Below are 26,472 nucleotides of genomic sequence, written 5' to 3' on the forward strand. Positions count from 1 at the left end.
AGGAGAAAAGAAGAAAACGATTTTTAAACTCTGCATAGGCCTATTTGTCGTTTGCATAATAACTGATATATGATTGCTTAATTTATATAAATTAATATATTGTGGCTTGTGGAAATACTCAACTAAATAATCTCGATAAATCATGCTACAAGATATTTGCTGTGTGCAAGAGAGAGGCGCCGACATACAATGAAAAAAATGACATTAAGTGATATGCCCCATATGTGCGCATGCGTGTGTGGGCCTGCGTGCGTGTAGATAGATAGATAGATAGATAGATAGATAGATAGATAGATAGATAGATAGATAGATAGATAGATAGATAGATAGATAGATAGATATTGACTGTCTTAACGTCAGTGACCTCATATAAAAGGCGGTTAAAATGTTAGGAGACAAGCTGTTTACAACAAAAGTAAAACAGCATTACTCCATTTCCCTCCAACAGAGTGACCTTCAAGTATAGTCCACATTGAACCACTAAATTACAACAACGTCATAGTTGCAATGCAGTGTGATTCAACAAATCCAGAGCTCTTGCATCTTTCTGTCTCTTGCACAGACACACGCAGGGAGAGAGAGGACGGGGAGCTATAAGACAGGAAACCAGAGCCATAGCCCGGACTAGCCTGGCTATAAATCGCACAGTGCTTTCTCTGGCGTGCCACCAGATGAACGAGAATGAAATACATGAAATTCCTCTTTGCTGCAGACAGTCACATGTGCAAGACTGCATACAGTCGCAGTATTTAGTCTTTAAGTGTTGAGTTTCAATTATACGAAAAATGTTCACACCATAGTGTATCTCTGTCCAACTTTTGTCTCTAATAATAAACAACAGCTGGCCTGTAAGAGCATGGAAAAAGGACAATGATATACAATATGCCCACACTCAGCACTGGGAGACGCAAACGTCCCATATAAAAACTGTCCTCCAGAATAATGATTGAACACCTACGGGAAAAGGCCGGTGACAAAGCACGAGACTTTTGCTAAGGAAAAAAAGTGTGAAATATACTCCATAACCTTGCTGGTTTTATTATGTGACGTTTTATTAACGTCTGCTGCATAAGCCGCTAACTGAAGATGAAAATAAATAAATAAAGGCACAAAGTTTATTTCTTGCGAGAAATTTTTGGTTTCAGAAAAGATTTTCTTTAAGAAAAACACCCCCCCCCCCCTTTTTTTTGACAAAACGTTCAACATTCATATGTTCTATATTGTATTATGTTAGAATATAGTTTAGCATTATAATCTGTTTGATTTGACCATATACTAATTGTAGTATTTTCTGTGCTGTTCTCTACATTATGCATTCATTTTAACGTTAGATGGCTGAGTGATAGAAACAGAAAACGGGGGGGAACCTCTTGCTTTAGAGGACCTGGTGGGGCTTCTGCTATTATGCGCAAAGATGGGGAGAATTGCTGCAGTCCAAATTCCTTTTTGTGAGGGGACAATTTACAACTTGGTAATAGACCTTTTTATGTGCCTCCATCGCCTGTCATTGGATGCCACTGGTCATGTGCGAGAGGCAAACGTCTTCATGGCCCTTTTCCTGATTTCCCAGGCGATTTTCCCCCACTGCATTCTGTATCACGTTGTCTCTAGCGTTAAACCGGTACACCACGGTCGACTCTCTTAAAAATCGTATGCCATTCGTTTCATAATCGTCTGATCAGCACATATGTTTCGTGGCGCTGCGCCTTTTATTTTTTTTACTGGATGTTTTCAACTTTATCCATATCTCACCTCTCCATTGACAGATCTGCGCTAGCTTCTAGCAAAATGCGCTGCCTAAGCAAACTTCAGAGAATAAACATGGAGTACCTCTCGGCCATAGGTAAGATTTCTGTGTGATAATTACTATCTGGGCTTGTGTGAGTGCATGGTGAAGTTTGACAGCTTCCTGTTTCATTAGTCATGTAAATGAGCTGCAAGGTAATGGCACTCAGGTAATTTGGTGAATTCACATGTTGCTGGGTGTGTTGAGATTAATTGTTTTTTTGTTTGTTTTTGTTGTTGTTGTTGTTTTAAATATATACATACTTTTCTGTAACAGAAGGATATTATATTAATAATGACGTCTTTATAGTCGGCATGTAGCCTTTTTTATCGCAGCAACCAAAGAGAAATATTTAAGAAAATATCTAGTGGATATCAAGTAGTTTTAATATGTTTATTGTCGCCTTTTTCAGGCCTTTCCTGAACAAATATAACTTGCATTTCAGGCCATTGATGATGATGATGATGATGATGATGATGATGATGATGATGCATGAGCAGTGTTTTTGATGCAGAGAAATGAAAGAGCTTCGTCACGAACCGGTCATTCCTTATTTTACTTGCAATGTTAGACTACATTTGGTTGTAGATGGATCCACCTCAAGCTACAAGAAAATCTGTGTTGAAGCCACTATATACCATCTCTCTCTTCCACCTTATATTCCGAAAATGCAGGATTATATTCCAGACAAGATAAATGTTCATTACTTTATTGCCTGCTTGCAAAAGTTCAGTTTTCCTAGTTGTTTTCAGCTGCCTGGAGATGAGGCCAACTGAACAAAGACAGTATTTCACTGTTGCCTGACAGGCAGCTGCGAAAGTATTTACAGCCTTACTGCAATGCGGCAAAATGGACCCTGAAAGTCAGGCACAAGCTTAAGCTTGAGAAAATGACACGGGGTTCCCTCACGATTGCTCATTTTGACAGTGCAAAAAGAAAACATATTTTTAAGCACGTTTTGTAACACGTGATTATTTAGTATAATGTGTGACCGCAGGCCCTGCACTCATTTTATTAGTTTCCATAAATGGATTTCCCCTTTTCACCCCTACTGAAATCCTCTAAGACATCCAGACTGTCTAGACTCTAGCAACATACTCAGTAGCCGTATTATATAATATATTACATATTGTGAGATTATATAAAGAAGCGTTTGTTCAAATCAAACTATGTGAAAACTAACTGCGCTGTTTTATTCCTGCTGTTTAATAATTGTATTATCGTTTTTTTTGTTTCCAGTCACATTAATCATTATTTAATTAACAATGTTATGTATGCGTTATCACCACAATATAAGAATTTACAGTTTTAACATCTACCCTGCCAAACATATTCCCATTATATTCATTAAAAAAAACTCTACAAATACATTTAAAATCTAAACATGAGGAAATACAATTTTGCAAAGACAAAAGATTTAATTATTCTTCTGAATTAGTGTCATTTGTTTGAAGAACTTGATTGAACTCAGTCTTGAATTAACCTACATTAGGCTATTTGCTTTAATTAAGTACACATAATGGGGAAAATCAATGGTTTGCGTTCCAGCAGTGCATCTCCTCTCCCCTCCTTCAAATCTCCGTCAACACTTTGATCTAACACAGGATTGGGTGAAATAGCTGGTTTGTGTAGTTTTTTTATTATTATTATTTATTTATTTATTTATTTTACAGTGGAAATGTGGACAGGCCGTTATCATGCCAGCAGAAGGCGCTGTTGCCCAACAGTCAGCCTTTCTGGTCCCTTTCAGCAGTCCCTTATCAGCATGTTATTGGGTGCTGAGAGAAGCTGAGGCGGGCATCACGTGATCCAGTTGTTTTCTGAAAGTTGTTTTGGAGAATTGTGTGCCGGAAAAGTCACCCATTCAGATGAACACTGGATAAGTTCAAACCTGCTATCAAACGAGTTCAGCCATTAAAATTGTGCCATGCTGCATTTTGTGTTGTTTTGGATATTTCTGTTTGAGTATATGCTCCAAAATATCATGTCTGTCATCTTTCCCCAGCAAATATTCATTAAATATTAAGCTGTGCGATTGGTCCTTGCGATAAAAAAGGATGATGGGGAGGATTATTAAGTTAAAATGAATTTATTTACAAGCATATAGCAGCATTTGTGTTAAATCGCAGGCAAAAAAAAAAAGGCGTGCAAAATTAACAGCAGGAACCATGTGAGTGCAGCTATACCTAAAGCACCCCTGGGGCTATTACAGAATTTTCACCCTCAACCCATCTCCAAGGGAGGAAATACATGTATGAGAACATGCATGTCAGAAAATGACAAGTCTCTGATTTGGTGTCCTCCCATTTATCATGCCTATTATATCATACAGTCGCAGCCACCCAAACCTCAACATGGTCTGTCCTCTTTCGGTTAGGTCAGAACTGGGGAGGAGGAGCAAAAGGCACTGCACTCTGGGATTGGCCTGGAAGAATGAATGACATCAGTCTTATTGTGACAGGTTCACCGGACGGAAAAAAAAAATGTATTTGAGCACCAATCAGTGATGCGTATTCGGTGCATTTGTTAACATTTAGAGGTCAAAAGGCGTCTGTCCAGTAAGGAGATTTAAATATTGAAATTCTTGTTATGTCACACCTCTGCATTAAGATGATCAAAATTAATGTTGACACTTAACCAGGATACTTTTTTTCCCAGTGGAATAAAACATTTTGTCACTGCGCTCTCTTGTACCAGTTTCTGTTGTGACTCTTACAAAATCCCTTCCGCCTCCCTGCTTCCTCGTTTCCACGACTTTTCCTCTGTGCACATCAGTGCAATCGCTATTATTGAGTAAGTGCAACTTTGAGCGTTATTTATGGGCCTGCGCCCTGTTGTGAATGGCTGCGAGGAAACACGTGATGCCATTAAACTTTGTTTTATGGCCTGGGACTTGACAAGCCAAAATATAATTCTCATTGTGTATTAGTAAGACAGTCCAGATGGAATAGAGCCTCAATTGACAGGGAACTCTACCAGACTGACTTTTTCCCTTCAGCATGGATGCGTTTGTTGGACTGCGTGTCATCTGTTGCGGGCTCCGTGGTAAGCTGTGTTTTATCATTATGCTCGGGGTATGGGGCGTGTGATGTCACATGCGTAATGTTCAGGCTAAACTGTTTCCTGCCTGTAAAGCTGCAGTGCACGCTCGGTAACTTTTAGACGATGTGCAGCACTGAAGAAGTTCTGTTCAGTCTGATTACCGTGTTTGAATTGTTTTGAAAAGCTTTCACGGATCTATCATGCATTTTTTTTTTTAAGTGTTATTGGTCTGTTTTTCATTACATCATTTCCCCCTTCTTTTTCTCTTTTCTTTGTATTTGGGCTTTTAAAGCTGTTTGGAGAACTTCATTTATCTTGTCAACTTCATTTAATTTGTCAATTATATTGAGGTCTTAATTAAAAGAACACAATTGTATTTTAAATTGCTGATGCATTCTGTTTTCTGTCCTATCTGTGAGGCTGTACATTTCTTCGCCCACAATTCGTTTGCTAGACAGTGCCATCGTGGGTTGTATTTACATAGAAATGTATTTTTTTAAGTAACACTGATGTTACAGCAAAATCAGTTTCGAGTCCATCATGTGGATTTCTTTTTCTTTATTCACTCCAGGCCTGGCGCGTTTGCACTGCAGGCCTTTAAATTATTAATTTCGTCACCGTTTGTTAGAAATCCAGTCTTACGATGGTTGCATGTTTAATCCAAGCTTCGAAGGGAACGTAACCTTTATTTTGTGTTATTGTCAGACAAAAGCGCTTCATTACGTTGCGCAAAAGTTTAACAGGCCTCAGGTTTTCTGGTGCTCTCAAATCCTCAGTGGAGGCTTTAAAATCGAAAGAAAATAAATTGTGAATATCATGAAGAAAGAGTCAAGCTAGAGACTAGTTGGCCATTGGTTTAACACAAGCTGCCAGGAAACGCTGACTTTATCGCTCTTTTGTTGGGAAACTCGGCTTTGACCCGTCAGAAGGACTGGCAGGGTCAGGTGAAAGGCAGGTCAGGCTGTCTAATAAATACTGAAATGTGAAGTGCAAGGACATTTTGAATAAATTGTGCACTCGTCATTTAACAACTAACATTTTGTAGTTTTGTTGGTATTTTAGTGGAAATTTCCAGCTCAGATCACAGCACATATATGTACCTATACATACTACGCATATTCGTTAAAGCAGCTCCAGCACAAAGCGTCACACTGACTTTACATTTGCGCTGCTTTTTGTTTCATTGCTATCTATTAAAGGCCTGTTTTGCAAGGCTGGTGCAAGTCTATAATGTTACACTGCGGCAAAACCGTTACATAAGTCTAAATCGTTTACACCATCTATCAAATAATTAGCTAGTAATCGGTGTCTTTGTCCGTTTAATTTTTCTTTTTAAAGAAGAAAACATGGCCTGTGTGTCAGTTACAGTGTTTTTAAGCTTTTCCAGAGCTGAGATACAATTATTGTGTCACATTTTGAACAAGAAGGAAATGTTTCATAAATTCAAATGACTGCGTCATTGCTTAAGTACTGACTCAAAGTATTTAGGGTTTATTATATTTTCCCCCAACCAGGGGATAGCTTTTCGTGATATATAAACCTTGATGTAGAATTATTTAATTTTAATAGTGATTTAATATCCTTGGGGGGAAAAAAGTATATTATTTTTTTGCTAGACCTTCTCATTTTGGGAAATCTGTCTTAATCATCCCCAGCTTTAACTAATTTAATTTGTAAAGGAAGCTCAGTGTAAGGCTTGAGGTGGCCTCCATGGTGGTTGGTTAACGTCAGACAAGTTGGTAAACTTTTGCACCCTTTGAGCTGTCAGCAGCAGCAAAAATAATTGAACTTTTTGATAAGTTTGTAAATGATTTGGTTTGACCTCGGTGGCCTCCAGCCTTTAGCATCTTTTGCACAGGAACCCCTGCAGTAGCCAGCAAGTGTTGAGCGCTTATCTGTTCATGGGTTTATAGCGTTTCTCGCTTGTTTGACTGAGGCTTAACTTTAAATCTGAGCTGACAGTTTGTAAAAGTGGAAAGTTATTTATGTGTTTGAAGAAGTTTCTTCTCTCACTATGAACTTGGGCTGTAGCCTGATGACAGGAAGAAGACCTACTGCGCTGAAACCTGGGTTGACCTCAGTTAGTAGATGTTTTTTCTTCTATTTTACGCTTGTCTTTTACTTAGAATTGACAGGAGTGCCCAGGGCAGAGGTAACCTGTGGGCCTACAGGTTTTTGTTGTTGTTGTTGTTTTTTTTTTTTGCTTTGTGAGCCAGCAAGTGACAACGCTTCAAGGCTTTTGCGAGTGCTATTTAACGAGGTTTCCTTCAAATAAGCAACAAAAAAGGCCACAAAATAAAGTCTGCTTTGTACTGTGGAAGGGAAATAAATTGAAAGGGAAATTCCGTGGTTAAAACAAAGGAAAATAGGGCACTCGAGAATGATTATAGCCCATGGAAGTGTGTTTCCCTCGGTTTTTAATTCATGCCTCTTATTTTGTTATGCAACCCCAGTTTCTTTGATGGTTTGGTTTATTCTGACTGTGGGCCACTTTGTTAATTTTTGTTAGTCTTGAGTGCTGTACAAAGAAACAAAATAATAATGTGGTTTAGGGGCTAAAAGTGGTCAGCTTCGCTTCCCGTCGTCTATATATACCCTGTAGAACCGAATTTGTGTGATGAAACCAGATTCACAGATTCGATTCTAGGGGAGTATATGGTCGATGAAAAAACTTCGATTTATTGACGCACTGCCAACTTGATCGGGCATTTGAAGCCTAATGTGCTGCCAGTTGTTACATTAACAGTGCTGGTTTATGAGTGAGAGTAAATCTGACAACACCACATTCCTCATAAGAGGTCGTGTTGTAACTCTTAAAGGCTTGAAGGAAATCTGATGTGAAATGTTTCACGTGGAGATAAACATTAGAAGGTGTGCGCATTCTTGTTTGGCTCACTGTGTTTGCAAGAAATACTAAATGAATTTACTAAATGAATCCAAGCCACAGACACTCCAGCTGTAGCTTTTTTTTTCTCTTGTGGGCAGTTTCTGTCTCTACATTATTGATTCTCAGAGGCTGCTGCTGCTGGCCAATAGGCTCCTGAGACAGATTTTTTTTTCCAAAGGGATGGGAGTAGATGAAGTGATGAGATTCGTGTAACTTTTGGATGACCCCTTCTTGACAAAGACAGTGTCCATCAATTGTCCTCACTCATTATTCGCTGTCTTTATGCCAAGGGGCTTTTTGTATCTTTTGTTGGTTTCTCTGTTAAACACCATGCCTCTAAGTTAGACTTTAGAAACCGATATAGTTTTTGATCAGCTTTGATGAAACATCAGCATGCACAGACGACCATTCCATATTTGCAATATTTCGCTTTGTTTTGCATAACTTTAAAGTTAAATATTGTGCCACTTTTTCTCCCGTTTTTAATCATCGCTTTCTATTTTCCAAATGCGCACGCAGATGTTTCAAGATAATATTAGTTTAGTTTTTTTCCCCATCAGGGTCTAATTTTAGTATATCTTAACTTGGTTAAAAATGCATTTAGTTGTATGTTTACCCGTGTTTGGACCCGCATCACCTCCATTGGCCGATCTGGTCACATGGTTCGCTAACTTTATTCAGTTGACACCAAGTAGGAGGGCTTTATGGAGGGAGGAAAAAAGACAACTCGAGAAAAATTAGTATTTTCTACCTTCAGAAATTAATGGCCATGAGTTCGTATATGGTGAACTCTAAGTATGTGGATCCCAAATTTCCTCCCTGCGAGGAATATTCACAAAATAACTATATACCTGAGCAGGGCTCCGACTACTACAGTCCATCGCAGGACACAGACTTTCAGCATCCAGGGATCTACCCACGGTCAAACTACACGGAGCAGCCCTTCGGCTGCAACACTGTGCAGGACTCCACAGTGCAGCCACGGGGTCATGTGCACGAGAGATCCAGCCACCCGAGCCATTTTAGCGCACAGACTGAGCAGGGGACTCCGGTCCAAGTGGCCGGACCCCGGACTTGTGGACAGCAGCAAAACACAAAGAGCCAAAATGGGATACAAGCCAAGCAGCCAGCAGTAGTTTACCCTTGGATGAAGAAAGTTCACGTAACTACTGGTAAGATTTCCTCTTCTTCTTCCCCTTCTTCCTCCACTGAGAGCTATAATCCAGAAATCATTCAGTATACTATTTATAGGAGTCTTTGAAAGGCCTCGCCAATTACACAAGTCATAAATTTTTATAGCTCAGGAAATAGGCCGCTAGGTGAGCGCCTAAAACACACACTGACGGTGGAAATGGGATTAAATCTAGAGCAAATCTGGTTGAATTCAGTTAAAATAATCCACAGTTTCCTGGTGACAGTCCGGTTCAAATTTTCTTAAAGTTTGAACTTCCAGATAGAGAAATTAGTTATTTTTGTGCTGCTTGTTTTTTACCTGCATGCTGCATCGGACACATTTGGTGACTTTTTTTTTGTTTGTTTATTTTGTTTTCTTTCTCCCAGTGAACCCTGATTACACAGGATCGGAACCCAAACGGTCCAGAACAGCTTACACCCGGCAGCAGGTTCTGGAGCTTGAAAAGGAGTTTCATTTTAACAGGTATCTGACCAGGCGGCGGCGGATTGAGATTGCCCACACTCTTTGTCTCTCCGAAAGGCAGATCAAAATCTGGTTTCAAAACAGACGGATGAAATGGAAGAAAGATCACAAACTACCCAACACCAAGGGCAGATCTGCACCAGTTTCCAACCATCTGCAAAGCATTCAGAAGGATAACCAGACTGATATTACAGCGTTATAAGAAAGGAAAGTGGTCCTGGTCTTTAGAGATTAACTGTACATAAAAAAAAAAGACAAAAGTTGCATCTGACTTTTGCATGGACTGATGTCGTTTCTAGCCATTTTGTTTTAATTTAACAAACATGACCCCCTAACATTGTTGCCTCGAGCCTGAGTGAGAAAATCAATCGCTCTTTATAACTGAGAGGTTTGCAAGTTGACCCTCTTCTGTGTTTAAATTTCCTCAAAGAGACAGAAAAACGTCGAAATAAACTTTTCCTCCCCTCCTTTCCGACGTTACTCCTCTGAGGACATTTAACAAGCAACCTCGGCCGATTCCATGGATTTAGAAACTGTCTCTGCTCTTCTCACGTGGATTCCGCTGATTTAAAGAACGAAATATCTTTACTTAAAAGCAGCGAGATCATTCGTTCAAATCACACACACACAAACACACACACAAATGTTATACCAGTGCTCAGCACAGATATTATTTTAGGCAATTGAAAAATTCACATTAAACGCACAATATATACTTGAAGGAGATATTATTTGCATATAGAGCACGCCAAACACTCCCCAACCTACTTTCGTGAGTTGCAAAATTCCCCGCTGAATCCTTTGTGACTTGTATGTTTTAACTTATTTTGTACAAAAAAAAAAAGCTTTGAATTTTTTAAAATGTTATTTCCCAAACACAAGACATTCCTGTGTGCATACTATTCAGAGTGCCCTTATAAATCTTTCCTGACATCTTTGTAAACAGTGTACATTTTCAGAGGCTCTCTTGTGCCATTTAAAAACTCTCATATGAAAGATCATTTGTTCTTGCATGGCATCAAATTGATACTGGATGTTTCCAGTCGGAAATAATCAAATCCGGGATATTTAGGAGTATTTTTTTAGACGATTTCTGCGTCATTATTTATTTGTTTAAAAACGTGTAAATTTTCGTATAGTACACAATTTAATTAAAAAAGTATTCGTTAAACCTTTATTATTCTGAAATATGTTTGAACTCTTGTGCATTATTAGCATGGCCTTATGCAAAGATTTAGTCTTAGTTAACATGGGAATCTCCTAGTTTTTTTTTTTTTTCATTTACAACAAAGCTAACCGTGGGGCTCTTTCAGGTCATGTTTCAAGACAGATATTTCTTGTTTTATACCGTCTTTGTCCTCGGACAAAAAGCCAAGAAGCTCTCCCAGTATGAGGAGGTCTCCTTTCTGAAGTCTTCTTGATGAGAGAGTTGAAAAGGTATTTCAACCGAAGGTCGACAAAGCAGCAGTGGCAGGTTCATCCAGGGGACACATTTCAGCCGCAAGGACTGACCCCAGCACCCCTGACCCGCCGGACAGGCAGCATTTTCTCTCCCAGGCGCTATTCGCTTTGCTTTGGAGGTCTGGTCTACCCTTAAAAAAAAAAAAAAAAAAAAAAAAGCTAAAGCTGATTCAAGTAAGAGCCGCTGAATTCCCCGTTTTACACGTGTTTTAACAGTATTTATACCAGGCGAAGCCCCCCGGAAAGGTTCTGATTTGTGCATTTGTCTCCTCATGTCAATATGCAATCTTTTGTTTTTATTTTTGTACATGCTTTTTACCTTGTACGGTGCATTGAGATGTGAGAAGTATATTGAATAAAAAAATAAAGATTTCTACTGATTATGCATTTAAATATTTGCAAGAGAATGTGTTCTGGGATGTTTATTTCCTGATCTCAAGGTCGATTTTGATAGAGTCCATATACATATATATAATTTCTTTCAACCCCAAGTGGTATTTATTGTTATATTTATTATTTTCTCTGATTGAATTTTGATTTAACTTTATTTCGATTGCGTTATTTGGTGCCATTTGGTTTATGCTACATGCAACGAACGTCTTTTGTTCCAAGTGTTTTTTTTCCACCTAATACTTACAAGGAGCCATATGGACCCACAGGCCGCTTTTACAAAACATCTACAAATGGACCAAATGGGCGCTGGGTATACAAATTCATCCTGTTGTCCTGTCAAGTCTGGAATTTGTGTGTTTGTATTGCTGGTGCAACACAAGTGAAAGCTACCGTTGGAAAAAAAAAATATATACATACATCCTAGGAGAGGCTTTTACTGTCCCATGTCTTCTTAAACTCATTAGGTCGTAACAAAGGGAGCCCAAGCACTGCGCAAAAACAGAAAATGCCCTTAGCGGGGATTTTCAAGACCCCCTTTCTTGCCACATTCAACATGAAAAAGTTGTTACACGAGTCCTTACTGTGCGATGGAAGCACAAATTATCTTTAGTGACCTTATAAGACTCAATTTGACAGGGAAAACTTGTTAAAAGGATTTGGTCCTTCTCCAAGACCAATTCACGCCACATTCGTTAGAGCTGTATTAGTACGAAGAAATAAAGTATCAATAGTACCGTATACTACTTGAAGGCATTAAAAAATACCTATATCTTGCTTATGGTTGATATTAACCACCCCTCCCCCATTGTTCACGAGTTGAGACTTTATTGAGGATGAGCCACTGCAATACTGACCTTCGACCCGCCACGTTACAGGCTCAGCTTTGATATAAACAAAGTGACCATATGTATGCATTTGTAAAGACAATCTGCACCCAAACAGTTTTCATCCCCAGTGACCACTGTCTGATCCCCACTGAGCACGTGCGTGCGCCGCGCATAAATGTTTGTGTATACATAAAATGCAAGTTTGTCATATAGATGTAGAGAGAAGCAGAGACAAAGTGATGCTACCAATCCACCATCCTGCCAAAAATGATCTCCATATAGATGCTGAGGAGAAGATGAGAGCGAGAGAGAGCGAGAGAGAGAAAAAAAAAGGGGGGGGGGGGGGGGGGGGGGGCGACTACAGAAGGAGGGGGGGGGCTACCTAACATACATTATATTAACATTACAAGCCCTAACTTACTATTACTATTTACTTCTTACTATTTTATTCTTTTGAAGCCACTTAATGTAAAACCTGGGTGTTCTGAGCTTCCGGCTTAAAATGCACGGATTGAACTAATGCCAAAATCATAGTTTCCTTAGCTGTTATGAGGTCAGAGCAGCCTACTACAACGTGCAGTGTGTAGCCACACTGACCTACATGTCTGAACAGCAATAAATGGGAGCCAAAGGCAGTGCCATTTTCAATGACACTGCACCCAGTGCAGGAATACAGCGTCGTTGCTCTCCATCCGGCCATATTTGATTTCCAGCTGTTTTCGCAAGAAGCCTCTCCGAGCCAGACAACCCCCCTAAGATATATTAAAGTGCGCTGTCTGCATTCAGAGATATAATCCAGAGACTATACCACTCCGCTCTCTATTCTCGACCACGTGATTGTCTAAATAATTAATGCAGCACGTCCCCCTAGAAACACGGCGTCGTCATTAATCGCAAGGACTCTATCAGACTTGAAAACTGAAGAGATCCCCCAAGAAAATAATATCCGATTCCCGACGCAACTGTAGTCCCGCACTTTAGCAACACATCTGAACCGATGGATGCTTGGGTAGGTAAATATTTCAACATTTTTCATGTTGCCCCAGCTGGTAAATGACGATATCAAATGTCGTGATATTTGATAAATTGCTCCCTTTGATGTGTGCGCTCTGAGCGCAATTGTATAGGCTGTGGCTGGTCGCTAGATGCCTTCTTTGAAAAAAATAATATAAACATATATATCAGCAATTGGAGAAATTTTCTGTTTTACGGTTTGCGCAAATGTCTTGAAATGGACTGATGGGACTAATGTGAAAAAAGTAAATGGCAGTGACATGTAGGATTTATGGATGCTCGCTTTGAATAACTGCTCTTTCGGACACATGCAGCTTAGTCTGGCCCCTCCATAGGGCCCATTGATTCCTTATTCAGAGTCTAATTCAGATTTTTACTAATTTTCTGGGACATTTAAAAAAAATTAAATCAGCGTTCAAATTAACTTGTCTTGCTTGCTAAGTAGAAATGAAAACATTTTGGTTTGTAGAATTCACCATAAAATAAATTCTTGGTTATTTATCTTTCCCTTTCGCTTGAGAGCACAGTCAATTTCTATTGTTTTTATTGTTAGTGGGGGATGATCTGATTTTGATTTCTTAGAAGTCCTAGAAGTTCGGCCAGGCTGACAGTTCTGCCTCCTTGTAAATCATTCTCAGTTATCCCTAAAAGGGTGCGAGGCTGTTGGGGGGCCGGGCGAAAACTGTAAATCTTTCACTTTTATTACCCTCTGAACATATGCTGAGACGCTACCAGTTCTGCATCCCTTCTTCTTCTTCTCAGCAAAGATAACCCACCGCTGAACCAGCCAGAGGTCTGAGAACCGTCTCTGTGGTTCCAAATGTTAGAAACTACCCTGGCCTTTCCGTGTATTTTTATTGGTATCAAACCTTGCCATTATTTTTCATAGTATATGGTTAGTACTGAAAACAATGCAGGAAGACATGGCTCCGTGCCTCTTTGTGCTTCAGCTGTGTGGGAAGACAGACACAACAAACACAAGATGATAATGTGGTTTATTTGAATACAATCCGTTCCCAGTTGCAAGAAAAACACACACGTCACTTATTTCATAAATCATTTTAAAAGTGCACTCCCACATCATTGCATTTGTTTGTAAATTAACCAAAACCGCGTTTTAAAATGTTTCAATATTATGCAAAATGTGGTGGGTGAGGCTCATTTTGCTCCTTGCGAAATCTGTGATAGTTTCTATTTTTGAGGTAAAAAAATAAAAGATAAAAAAATCTCCAGAAATGTTGAAAAATTTTTCAGCGTCTGTAAACGTAAAATGCACAGATCATTTTGCGCACATTGCATTCCACTTAGATGCCGCTGTGGGGGGGCTAAAGACGTTTATACGTGCATGTTCAGCACCCAAACAAAAGCATATCTGCTTGAGTTTAAATGCTAAAGTGCAGGCGAGCTGCAGGACTCGCAATTCATGAGGAGATAAAAAGAAATAGGCAGAGGAACATTTTCACATTCACACAGTTCAGATGAGGAAATAAACGCCACCCTTTATCAAAATGGATTGGTGAGGTAAGGCTTACTTGAAGAAGAGAACAATCACGTGAACAAATATGCTTGTACCTCCAGGCAGCGCCTTTATTTGTCATCATAAAGCTTCCGAAACACCAAAAAATCCCAATGTTAGCTCCAAATCTTTACAGGCCTCTCCGTTTGTGAATTCCTGTATATTTCACAGGGTGATTGATTGCCAGTGATTTTTTTTTTTTCAGGAATAAGGATACCTTGTTCGCTTTTTATTGGTAGTTGAATGCGAGTCCTTCCATTCTTTCGGGAATACTGTCTCCACTGGTATATGGAAATGTCTGAAAAACAGCAAGATCAGGTTTAGGACAGCATTGTCTACAGACAAAGGGTGAAGGATTTATTCTTGAGACGTGGAAAGGAACTGAGACTGAGAGGGAACTGCTTTATGATGAATTGATTCACAGGTAAGCAATTGCATGGCAGAATCCAACCTTTAACCACGGGTTAATATAATCCAAGGAAATATATATGATTCATTCCATTCATGGAGGCGATGCTCGTTAATGTCGCTCTCACCGGCAAACGCGCGGGTATGGAAGCCCAAAGCTATCTCTTCAAAAGCAGATTCATATTATTACCATTATTATAGTTTTTTTTCCTCGAGAAATTGCGTTCAAATATTATCGACAGATTGAGCCTGAGCTGCCCTGCACTTTTCAGCTGATTTCACGTTTATGAAAACCTGCTCGGAGGAAGAAGTAGGAGAAGAACTTTTCTTTTTTGACTCTTGGATCGTAAATCACATTAATTTGTTGTCTTATCCTCACTCACTGGCGTTTGCCGTGATTTATGTGGTTTCAATAGTATGGCTTTGTTAACCTGCAACGTTATATTATACATGGATTCATACTGGGTGCTTTAAAGGATAACCGGTCTGAATAGTGAACAAGAACAAAGGAAAATGCGTTTATTTTTCTAATGTTTGGACACCTTAATGGCTGACTTATTTTTGGCTAATAATATTGACTCATGTAAATATGTTTTCTCTCTCTCTGGACTGATAAACCATAGGCCTGAATATGGACGGCAATAAACTCACATTTAAGATATTTGCACCCATTTCGTTCTGTTTTATATAGGATTAAGATTTCATTATTGTGCATTACAGCTTTGCATTATAGGCCTGGGCTACTCATAATTACTCGCACAGTCTTCGGAAATAATAATAATAATAATAATAATAATAATAATAATAATAATAATAATAATAATAATAATAATAATAATAATAAAGACTTTTTGCTGAAAAATTTAGAATTTGTTAGCAGCACTTAATTTTCTGCAAAAAAGCAATTTATGTTTTGTTTTTGTTTTTTGTTTTTTTCCATAACACCAAGTGCAGGTTTAGTATTATGTAAAATTATAGACTCAACTCATGTTTTTGTTGTACCATATTTTTTTCCACTTATAACAACACCCACTATTATTAATAGATTTTGAAGGGCTAAGCCGGAGAAATGAGTAAGTGGGATAATAACACTCCACATTGAGTCCGACCCATTGTGTGAACCAAACTTACCGTAACAACGCGTAGGCGAAAAACACAGCCGTGTGAAAAGGGAACCATGTCTGCTACTAGTAGCTCAGTGTGCTCAAAGGCACTCGAGGTGCAGATTATCGATCAGGTTTTTCGCAAACCTCATGAAGAAATCTTACACTTTCATCGTGATATTATGAAGTTAAATTCCTCAGACAGAAGCAGTGAAACAGGAGCTCGTTTTACACTCAGCAAACACAATTATCTATAAGATTTCTGGCGTTTCATTTCTGGGTTCTTCGCCGTCGGTCGAGCATCTTGTCCTGTTTCTGTTAGCGCTGAAAAGCTGCTGTGAATTTAGTTGAGACTTCGCTCGTCTTTAAGGCAAACTGCTCGTTGTTCATTAAACTATGACTTACTGCTGAATGACCCTAAGGTCACCTAAAACGCTTATGACTGCTAGATATTTGGCCTGGCTCTTTGTATAAAAGTGCACATGTAAGACTTTTGACTCTCAAGAAACTGAAAGCAATAAAAAGGGAGAAACAAATAAAAACAGAAATAAAATGAACGCGCAGGGAAATGTGTAATTGAAGCCCTGGTCTTGTATTTTATCTTTTTTTTTTTTTAAATTAATTATCCAATTATCCAGTTTGGCTTGAGTTTACACATAAATCTTAAAATAATTACTACAAAAATTCTAACATTTGACAAAGGCCAAATAACGAGCCTGTTTGTTTATGACTCACTCGCATACGATTCAAATGGAACGAATAACTGATGAAAATTATTTAGTTTTTATTATTGTTTTTGCCTTTTAGGTCGAGATGGAAGCAGTGATGAATGCTTGACTGGCATAAAACAGATCTGCGCAGATTTCGGTGAGTAACACTTTTTTAATGAAGGGAGAGGACAACACAGCCAACTGCTAACAAGGTGAAAGGGTGATTTGTTATTAGGCTACATATTTACGCTCACAGTGTTTCACAGGAGGCTTAAATCAAGAAAACAGACATGAAGGATGGTCTTAACCTGTACGTGTAATTATTTACGCAGGCCAGAGTCCAATTTCAGTACGTCCCATTTCCTTTGCAACAGCGTTGCTCGAATTAAACAGGGAGAGCTCGTATAATAAGAAAAGAAAAAATAAATAAATAATAAAAGTAAAAAGTAGAGTTTGGAAGACTTCATCCTGAGGTTTCCACATAACAAGATGAGCCTTTTGCCAGTATCCCCCTGCCTTATTCAAAGCAGCAAAACAGCTCCGTGCCTTCCACCTCTGTGTTTAGCTGCAGACTCGCTCTCAGCCAGAATGGAGGCATCATTTATAAACCGAGCCTCTGTATGGGAGAAGTCGCCGAGTATGAAATTCTTTCCCTTGCCTTCCTCCTACGCTTAGTTTTACACTTCTGAGGGCTGTGAGTCTTGAGGAGTGTTTTGCTTTTCATTCCCCTCTCAGGCCGTTTACAACCATAACATTTGCGGTCATAAATTTTGCCGCGGTCCACACTGACAGGTGCAATTGTTATGCACGGTGCAGACTGCACCTTGTAAAGCCACCAACATACAGTACAGGAGGGCCCTTTGATAATTTTGTTTCAGCTTACTTTAAATGTTGCCATGTCTTTCTGTCATATTGGTTAAAAAATATAATATTAATAATAACAATTTGCTGGTTGTCAAAATATCCTCCAGAGGTTTCTATCATTTTTCTAGATAATTACAAACATTTAAGAAGAAAAGGAAGAACAAAACTGACCAACCATCCAAATTATAGTGTTTGAGACGTGCGTAAAGGCTAATGAAATATCACATTTAACCCAGCCCAACCCAGCTATCTCTCTCTCTCTCTCTCTCTCTCTCTCTCTCTCTCTCTCTCTCTCTCTCTCACACACACACACACACACACACACACACACACACACACACACACACACACACACACACACACACACACAGCTACATTTTTACATCAACAGTGCGGGAGTTTAGTGTTGTGCTTCTTGCGCTCTTGAACGTGCGATCCTAATGCGTGTGCGCGCGGGAACAATGAATGCATGACGGCCTTTGTCAGGCCTTGTGATTACTGAAAAGGGTATTGTGTGTATGTGTGTGTCAAATGCTGATTCAGCTTATTTGCAAGGGACTCCTAAAGCCTCCCAGAGGGTTCTTTTAGTGCAAGTTAAACTTTAACTGTTTTGTGCCAAGAAATGAGTCGAACGAACGGGAGATAAAGCATTGTTATAGACAGTGTAAAGACATCTGGTGCTTTCTAATTTAATTGCTTTAGCTGTTTAATTAGAAAGTATCAAATGCAGTATACAGCAATATCAGTCTGGCTCAAGAAAGCTGCGTCCTTTGGTTTACTGTGGATTTCAAACGTTGTTTCTCACACATTCAGTGGCGTTACAATGAGATGTTTCTTTTTATAGGTCACAGACTGGAGCAGCGGTGGGAAACACCAATCACGTAAATAAACAACACTCATGCAACTGGATAAAGCTTCACTGGCTTGTTGGCATTAAATCCACAAAATGCAGAAAGCAACATACTACGATAACTCTGGACTTTTTGGAGGCTACACCTACCCCAAGCCTGACTCTTATAACTATGGGCCCGCACATCAGTCCTACCCTACTTCTAACATAGACAGCGACTACCAGGGATCAGTTTGTCCCATTCAGACATCCGCAGTCCGGCCACCAGCCCTCAAAGACAGTGACTTGAACGGAGACTGCATGCGACAAAGCAGCAGTCAAAGTAACAGCAGCAGCCAAGCGACTAGTATTTCAGAGCAGCAGGCACCTCCACTATCTGCATCCTCCCCTAGCTCCAACAGCTCTGCATCCCAGAAGAAGAAGTCCCCATCCAGCAGTGCTTCCAGCAGCGCCACACCGGCCCTCACGAAGCAGATATTCCCCTGGATGAAGGAGACCCGACAGAACTCAAAGCAGAAGAACTCAAATAATTGTGCCACTGCAGGTAGTGATCATGATGGTGAAGTGCATGTGTAATGTGTGTGTATAGCTGTGTTTCGGTTGGGAGGGGAGGGGTTGGAGGTACCGGGCCTTGATGTGCATACAGTTTATAAATTGTGTTTCACATGGTTCAAAAAACCTTAAGGTGATTCTGTGGTTCATTAACAGGTGGTGAGGTGAGTGATGAGAAGAGCCCACCAGGACCAGCGTCCAAACGGGTCAGAACTGCATACACCAGCGCGCAACTTGTGGAGCTGGAGAAGGAGTTTCACTTTAACCGCTATCTTTGTCGTCCTCGGAGAGTGGAAATGGCAAATCTGTTGAATCTCACCGAGCGTCAAATAAAGATCTGGTTTCAAAACAGGAGGATGAAATACAAAAAGGACCAGAAGTCTAAAGGGCTCGCGCACTCCCCCCTGGGACATTCCCCGGATAGAAGCCCGCCGCTGAGTGGCCCAAATCACATTGGATACTCTGGCCAGCTCCAAAATGTGAACAGCCTCAGCTATGACGCGCCCTCACCCCCGTCCTTTGCCAAACCCCAGCAAAATATGTACGGCTTGGCTGCGTACACGGCACCCTTGGGTGGCTGTATCCCACAACAGAAGAGATACCCGGGATCCGAGTACGATCACCACGGCATGCAGAGCAACGGCAGCTTTGCCAACGCCAATTTGCAAAGCAGTCCCGTTTATGTGGGTGGGAATTTTGTTGATTCCATGCCAGCCTCGGGCCCCATGTTCAACCTCGGCCATCTTCCCCACCCCTCATCCACCAGTGTGGACTACAGCTGTGCCGCTCAGATCCCAGGAAACCACCACCATGGACCCTGTGATCCCCATCCCACATACACAGACCTCACCTCTCACCAAGCGTCTCAGGGAAGGATTCAGGAAGCGCCTAAACTGACGCATTTGTAATATGTGGTTTCGCGCGCGCGCGGGTGTGTGTGTGCGTGCGTGCGTGTGTATGTGTGTATGTGTGCCAAGATTATGTTGCGCTCTTTTTTTATTACCTCACTAGTCTAATAACTACACTCCAAGCGAGTCGTGTGTATTATTACAGTATTATTGATATTACTATTAATGCTATTGTGTAATTATTTTCTAAATAATACAGCTTTGTCCATTTCTCTTGAATATTTGGGGACGCGGAGAGGCAGACTAGCCCGGTTGTCAGTATTTTTATTTTTTTTATTCTCAAGTGCAATGCGCAATTTTTTTTTATTTTTTGCTTTATTTTTGAGTGAATATTTCATGCCATTACTTGAAGGTAAGTCTTGTAGATCATAAAAATAGAAGCGCATCCTTAGAGAGAGAAGGATTTTAGGGAAGTTGTTCGTCTGTTTGTTATAGGATCTCATTTCCCCCGCTGACACCCCAATTTATTTATTGTTTTGTTATTATTATTTTACATAATCTTTGGTACTAGCATATAGCCTATTTATTATTTAATTACTTTTGTATTGCACATTATTTATCGTTTATATGCGAGTATTTATACGTGTGGAGTTTGTTGTAAGATTGGACAGATCAGTGCACTTGGAAGTGTTGGCAAAACAGGGTTTGGAAAAATGCTATGACTCGCAATGTGTTGTTGGTTTAAAAAAAAAGAGCATTTTTAATTGTAAATCTGGGACAAATGGGACATTTTATAGTGTATAAACATCACTATATGTCCATGGTTATTCTTGTGTCAAATCTTAAACAAAACGTAGACTATCGAAGTATCAAATATTATACACACCAGCATGTCATTTTGTGTAGTCCATTGCTATTTTTTATTTGTCTTCCATTGTTATTCCATTCAGTTGGATATCCATAAATTTATGAAACCCTAATGATATTGAAATGTTATATTTTATTGTGTTCAACATTTTGTAAATAAAGTGCTTAAACTTCCGTTTTTATTTCTTTCCTTTTCTTTCTTTCTTTTTCCTTTTTTTTAAACCCTGCTGCAGGAACTCTGGTTTTCCTGCAGCTACTCATTATTTTTAATTTCTCATTCAGCTGCTGCTGCTGCTGCTGCCAGTGGATCTGTCAGGTAACAGTGCCGAGGAGGCGTATTGACCCACAGCTTTACTGTACAGCCTAAACAGGGAGAGACAATCAATAATTAGACACCAGGATATCTAAAACTCATCAGACGGCTCTATGCTTCCAATGCAAAGTGCATTTCAGCGGAATAAAAGGCTCTGGAGGTTATTGATGTTTTATTGGTATGAGGGAAGTGAGTCTATGGGCTTATTGCATCTTCCACATGTCACTTATTTTTTTAGACTCGGCCACATGATTAGCCTCCTGCTTGCTGGGACAAGAAAATAAGCTCAATTTTCCTGCAAAGACCAAAGTCTAATCACTGACTGTCTAATTGATTGGTGTACAGCGAGACAAAATAATCTCATATAAAGTGACAGAGTATAAGCAATAAAAATATGGCCATTTGGTTGGTGGGCAAGACAAAGCAGACTGGTGACAAAACAAAAATACACGGTGATTCCTTGACATAGGACAAGATGCAGAGGGGTGTGTGACTGAGACACACACACACACACAGAGAGAGAGAGAGAGAGAGAGAGAGAGAGCAGTTCATCCTTTATTGCTCCTGGAGAGCCATTTCAAAGCTCATTAATCAAAAACTCGTCGCTTTCAGACTCCTCGCTGATCCCTCCTCCTCGTGAACAAAGCATTTGCATTCCAAATCCAAGTAACACATTTCTAACCGAACAGGCCAATCTTTAATGCTGGAGGGGGGAAGCTGGGGAGTTGGGGAGGGGGGGGGGGGGGGGGGGGGGTCTGTGTTCACATTTTCCAAGATGATATATCCCCGGATTTAAGAGCGCATGAAGGAAAATGAAACTCTTGTCACAGAAATCATCAGTGGCTTTAATTCACTGTGGCTTTAATTCAGAGTGAGCTCCTAAAAATTCAAAAAAATAAAAAAAATTTTTTAAATCAGCCGCTGAACTGAGCGTAATTCACGGTTATATTAACGGCAGCGTTTGTAAGTTTAGTCCATGTTAAGCAACAAACAAATCCATCTTGCATCTCTGAGCTGCTGCAACACAAATCATCAGTATTCAGTGGATGGCGGCCATTTTAACCCTGGGTGGGTTCCCCACCACCTTCCACTTTCTGCACCTCACATGTAATTTATGGAGTCCTTAAAATAGTTCTCATAAAAAAACAATTTTAGCACTGAATAAGTTAAATAATTGTTTTCTTGAGCTCCGCATGCAGTTTCAGAGCCAATGAAAACGCGGTTTCATTACTTATATGCAAATAAGTCAAATAATTATCATATAAATTAATAAACTTATAAAATAGCTGAATAAACAGTGGAGTTTTTTATTTATTTATTTATTTATTTTCCAGTGCTCTGGCTAACTTGTGAGCATAAGTGGAAAACTGCATCCTCAAGCCTGGAAATAATGGAAGTTAAAATCTCATTTATGAGGCAACAAATGGAGCAAATTGTGTTTTAGATTTTATCCACGTCATTATGTCCCTGACTCTGTAAATTAGCCACGGGTGTAGCTGAGATCAAATTCAACACTGCGGCATTCAAAAAAACCAAGTTACACCTCAGTTGGAAATAGCAGCAGCACAGTTCCTTTGCCTGGGGCTGCTGTGAAAAAGAAATTCTACCCCTACAAAAAAGAAAAGCCTGCTTAGGAAACGGTACAGAAACGTGGTGCTTTACAGAACCTTGCGTTTGAATTTTGTGCATGCAAACAGGGGGGAAGAAAGAAGGTGGAAATGTCATTACAGTGATTGGCAATTAAGCATGTGCAACTGGTTATGGTGAAATTACACATGCCCCTTTGGCTGTATAGACTGTCTATTAAATTCATTTTAAAATGATGGCTTAAAAAGAGAAGTAGAACATTTAATCAAACAAGAAAGGCTTTGTTGGAGCGGGCAGTGCAGCGGATTTTACGCTCCTGATTGGATACAAAACGGGAAGGCCACGCCTTCTCAGTGGAGGGTAATATTTACATATGGCGAAGTGGTCCTGCTGTATTAATGAGAACAAGAGGTGCTAACACCATTTAAACTCATCTGTATTCAGGACATCCTGACTGCAAACAACCTTTGTGTGTGTGTGTGTGTGTGTGTGTGTGTGGGGTAAATGTCTAGGATGAAGGACAGGTGCTGTATAACATGGGACCACCGGGAGGAATCCAGCTGTTCATTCAAACTGTTTGAGGTAAACTAAATAAGGTACCGTTTCTTTATAAGGATGGGACACAGGAAGGATGGGCTGTCCATTTGCACTTAAAGAGAAAAGACAATTATTTAATCAGCTCTAGAAGAAAGTTGTTACTTCGGCGTTGGCAGAACATATCGCGATGTCTCCTTTGTGCAAGTGAGCAGCGTTCATCTCCATCTCAAAGGGGGGTGGGGGTCATTGTTTTTTACCCGCGCTGGTTCAAGAGAAAAGAGGGAGCTGCAGTTGTGACAATGCTCCAGAGGAAAGCCCTGTTTTAAGATTACTATTGTACTATCATCTGGCATCTTTTAATTTCTTTATGCTTTTGTTAAAGGACTCCTGAGCTACACTGTTTGCACCTGATTGTGGATTACAGATCATCGGAACCAGACTGAATTTCACAGGAAGCAGATGAGTAACATGGGAGATTACTTTCATCTCAAGAAAAAAAAAAAAATAATAATAAATAAAAATCTGACAAAAAGGCGGGGCTGGCACGTAGATTGATCCGTTTTCTAGGCTGAAGAACGGGATAGAAGACGTGAAAGAAAAAAAAAAGGGGGGGGGGGGGGCTCAAGGTCTGTTTTGTTTTCTTTTATCACACAATCCATGAATGTAATCATTTTCTCTAGTATTAGTTTGCATTTTGCCCATGAGAAAACAAACATACAGCCGCTCCACCGTGCTCTAATTGTGATTTTTGTTGCTGTATGTTTGTGACTTTACAAAAAAAAAAAAAAATTCAAACCAGTACGAACACGCAATGCACAACAAAGGAAATGATTTTGAATGAAAAAAGTTTCTTTTATTTTTTTTTTTCAGACCTAAGAATTAAACAGTTTAAATGTAACGTTGTAATGTTATTCCTGCTTTATCATGATAAAGTATATATTTCAGTTTGATTGTGCCATTATGTAATGCTTAGTGTTTTCAATGACTTCATGAGCTGCTTAATTAAATTCTGTAACCAGCAGATACATGTCTACAAAATCCAGATTTTCCAAATAAAATGATTAGTATTACTTGAACTGGTGTGTTCTTTATAATGTTCATACACTTACTTTCTTCTTTTATCTGAACGGATCACAAAATACAGGACAGGAACAGCACTGCAGAAATTCCCACCTCTCCAGAAGCACCCTGCTCTTCCAGAGCATGCTTTATGTAATAATATATCTAATTTTTATTGTAAAAGCAAACGGGCAGGGTTTAATTTCTTTCCTTGCAGAGTTGTTCACTAAACCTTTGGCATCAGACAGCAGCAGGAAAGATGATCTTTTGCACACACCCTGACCATCTGTAAACAGTGACAGAGGATGTGAATGTCAGAGGACACCACTGCCAAAAGTCCTTCCTTCTATGGCCTCTGCTGTCATCAGGGATTTACCAAACTGTGTGTAGTTGAATGAGCAAAACAGGCAGACACTTTTTTATTTTCCATAGGAAGGTCATACAGTAGGTATGTGTTGTTTTGCAACTCATAAAGTCTACACTGTGCTTCTCCTTCTCAGAGGAAATAGACTGCACATCTACTGCAAGCACTTTTGTTCTGCAGTTGCCAGATACTGTACGGGGAAAGTTTGTGCACATGGGAAAACAAATGTAGAAGCATCTCCAAAGAACCAGATGCAGCTCTGAATACTGTCTGCTAATAAACCACTGGCCAAGGTTTGCTCTTAGTTTGCACAATCCAGACCTGATGCAACTAATGTACTTGGAATAATTTTTCATGCTGGCAGTTCCTACTCCTAAAACATGCCCCTACAACTCACTGAAAAAAAAAAGATTTCCAATGAAGTTATGTTTCTTTCATCGAGAGCATGCAATAGATAAAAAGGGTCTGTGAAAAGAGTGAGAATTGATGTTACACTGAAATCTGAAGACCTTGCACTTCAATACGTGGAGTTCTTGTGTTGAGCGTGTCTCCTGTCGAGTCATAAAACACATTAACCGTGAGAAACCTGCAACCAAGCAGTAGCCGAGGAAGCTCCCTACATGGATCATGCATTGTGTCACAGAAACTGATGTGCGTGGATTTATCGCAGCTCTTATGTGTTAGTGATATTGATATAATTGTAACTGTAATAAATGACTCACTCCTCTGGGTATGATTTAGAGGGCTTGGCCAAAAGGCTCTTCTCCTCCTTCCTCGTGTGAAAGATAGCTCACTGATGTGAGGAAACCTGGAGTAATTCATACATTACGTAAGCCTTGACTGCAATGCTCTGGTAGTCTATATCAAAAAGTATTAGTGCCTGTACCTTTTTCTGATGCTCTTATGGATTTCCTTCACGGTATTTTCTGTACGAAATTATGAGTGAATAAATTGCATCTTCATTTATCTTCGAAAAAACCTTCTGTGCTGACTGTGATACTCAGCTCTCAGCACTTTACATAATTATATTAGTCTTCTGCTACACCACGAAATTGATTGCCCAAGAAAATGAACCTGGCTTATGCTATAAATTACACCTATGGATCATAAGAAATGTGTTATTTTGTTTAAAATAGTACCTAATATAATTAGAGCTCTAATTCATGGCAAGCTACAAGTGTGGCTATTACAGTAACAGGGTTTGGAATTTAATCTGTCTGCTGGATAAAGAATGATCCTGTGTGGTTTTCATTTGTAATCCCAGACACATTATTTCAGTAAAATAGTCTGTGACTTTTAGATATGAGAGATGGATTGTTGAATGAATAACTATATTCATAAGTTTCTGTATTAAAGTTAACAATTCATCCAAGGAAGTTTCAGCAGTCATCCTACAGCCTGTCCTGTTTTACTTTGGACGGAGTTTTCCTGGAAATATTTGTCAGTGTGATCTTTATAGGAAGACTTACCACAAACAGCAAACAAACACCTGATTAAGAGAATATTCACTGGAGAGGAGAATGACACCGCAAACATTAAGACTGACGGGCAGTGTCATTAAAATTATAGAAATGTGTAATTAAAGGTTGTTGCTAGTTTGTGTTTTGCTTTATGTTAACAAATTCCACAAAAAAGACCAAAACCAACAGCGTGCTAATAGGTGTCTCAAAACTGGCCAAGTCTCCTGCCGTGTCTGAGTCATTCCGCCGCAGGCCAATTTGTTCCTTCTGAAGATGTAATTTTCCAAAGACCACTACAAATGGTTTAATTTTAAAACATAAGTTATTCGTGCATTTATTGGGGGACTTTTTTCAGGCACACATGAAT

General features: G+C 39.6%; 2 protein-coding genes across 5 annotated transcripts; both read left to right on the forward strand.

Annotated features, from left to right (window-relative positions):
* The first annotated feature begins 1,603 nt into the window (after positions 1 to 1,603).
* Positions 1,604 to 20,959, forward strand: hoxd3a (homeobox D3a). 4 transcript variants are annotated; one of them, XM_030758390.1, is made up of 4 exons: positions 1,604 to 1,843; positions 16,902 to 16,961; positions 18,513 to 19,062; positions 19,227 to 20,959. In XM_030758390.1, the coding sequence occupies exons 3-4, from the start codon at positions 18,615 to 18,617 to the stop codon at positions 19,976 to 19,978; spliced, it is 1,200 nt and encodes a 399-aa protein (XP_030614250.1). In that variant the 5' UTR covers positions 1,604 to 1,843; positions 16,902 to 16,961; positions 18,513 to 18,614; the 3' UTR covers positions 19,979 to 20,959. The 4 variants fall into 4 exon arrangements, with proteins under 4 accessions (XP_030614250.1, XP_030614249.1, XP_030614248.1 ...); XM_030758389.1 differs by lacking the exon at positions 1,604 to 1,843 and adding an exon at positions 4,731 to 4,831; XM_030758388.1 differs by lacking the exon at positions 1,604 to 1,843 and adding an exon at positions 12,921 to 13,062.
* Positions 7,516 to 11,004, forward strand: hoxd4a (homeobox D4a). The gene is made up of 2 exons (XM_030758392.1): positions 7,516 to 8,887; positions 9,276 to 11,004. The coding sequence occupies exons 1-2, from the start codon at positions 8,479 to 8,481 to the stop codon at positions 9,572 to 9,574; spliced, it is 708 nt and encodes a 235-aa protein (XP_030614252.1). The 5' UTR covers positions 7,516 to 8,478; the 3' UTR covers positions 9,575 to 11,004.
* Positions 20,960 to 26,472: the final 5,513 nt, after the last annotated feature.

The sequence above is a fragment of the Archocentrus centrarchus genome, chromosome 21, assembly GCF_007364275.1.
Source record: "Archocentrus centrarchus isolate MPI-CPG fArcCen1 chromosome 21, fArcCen1, whole genome shotgun sequence".
NCBI classification, from domain to species: domain Eukaryota; kingdom Metazoa; phylum Chordata; class Actinopteri; order Cichliformes; family Cichlidae; genus Archocentrus; species Archocentrus centrarchus.

Excerpts from the sequence above, each read along its gene's own strand:
- hoxd3a (XM_030758390.1), top strand. The coding sequence starts at position 18,615 with ATGCAGAAAGCAACATACTACGATAACTCTGGACTTTTTGGAGGCTAC. Across the intron at positions 19,063-19,226 it reads AAATAATTGTGCCACTGCAG|GTGGTGAGGTGAGTGATGAG; the intron begins GTAGTGATCATG and ends GTTCATTAACAG.
- hoxd4a (XM_030758392.1), top strand. The coding sequence starts at position 8,479 with ATGGCCATGAGTTCGTATATGGTGAACTCTAAGTATGTGGATCCCAAA. Across the intron at positions 8,888-9,275 it reads GAAAGTTCACGTAACTACTG|TGAACCCTGATTACACAGGA; the intron begins GTAAGATTTCCT and ends TCTTTCTCCCAG.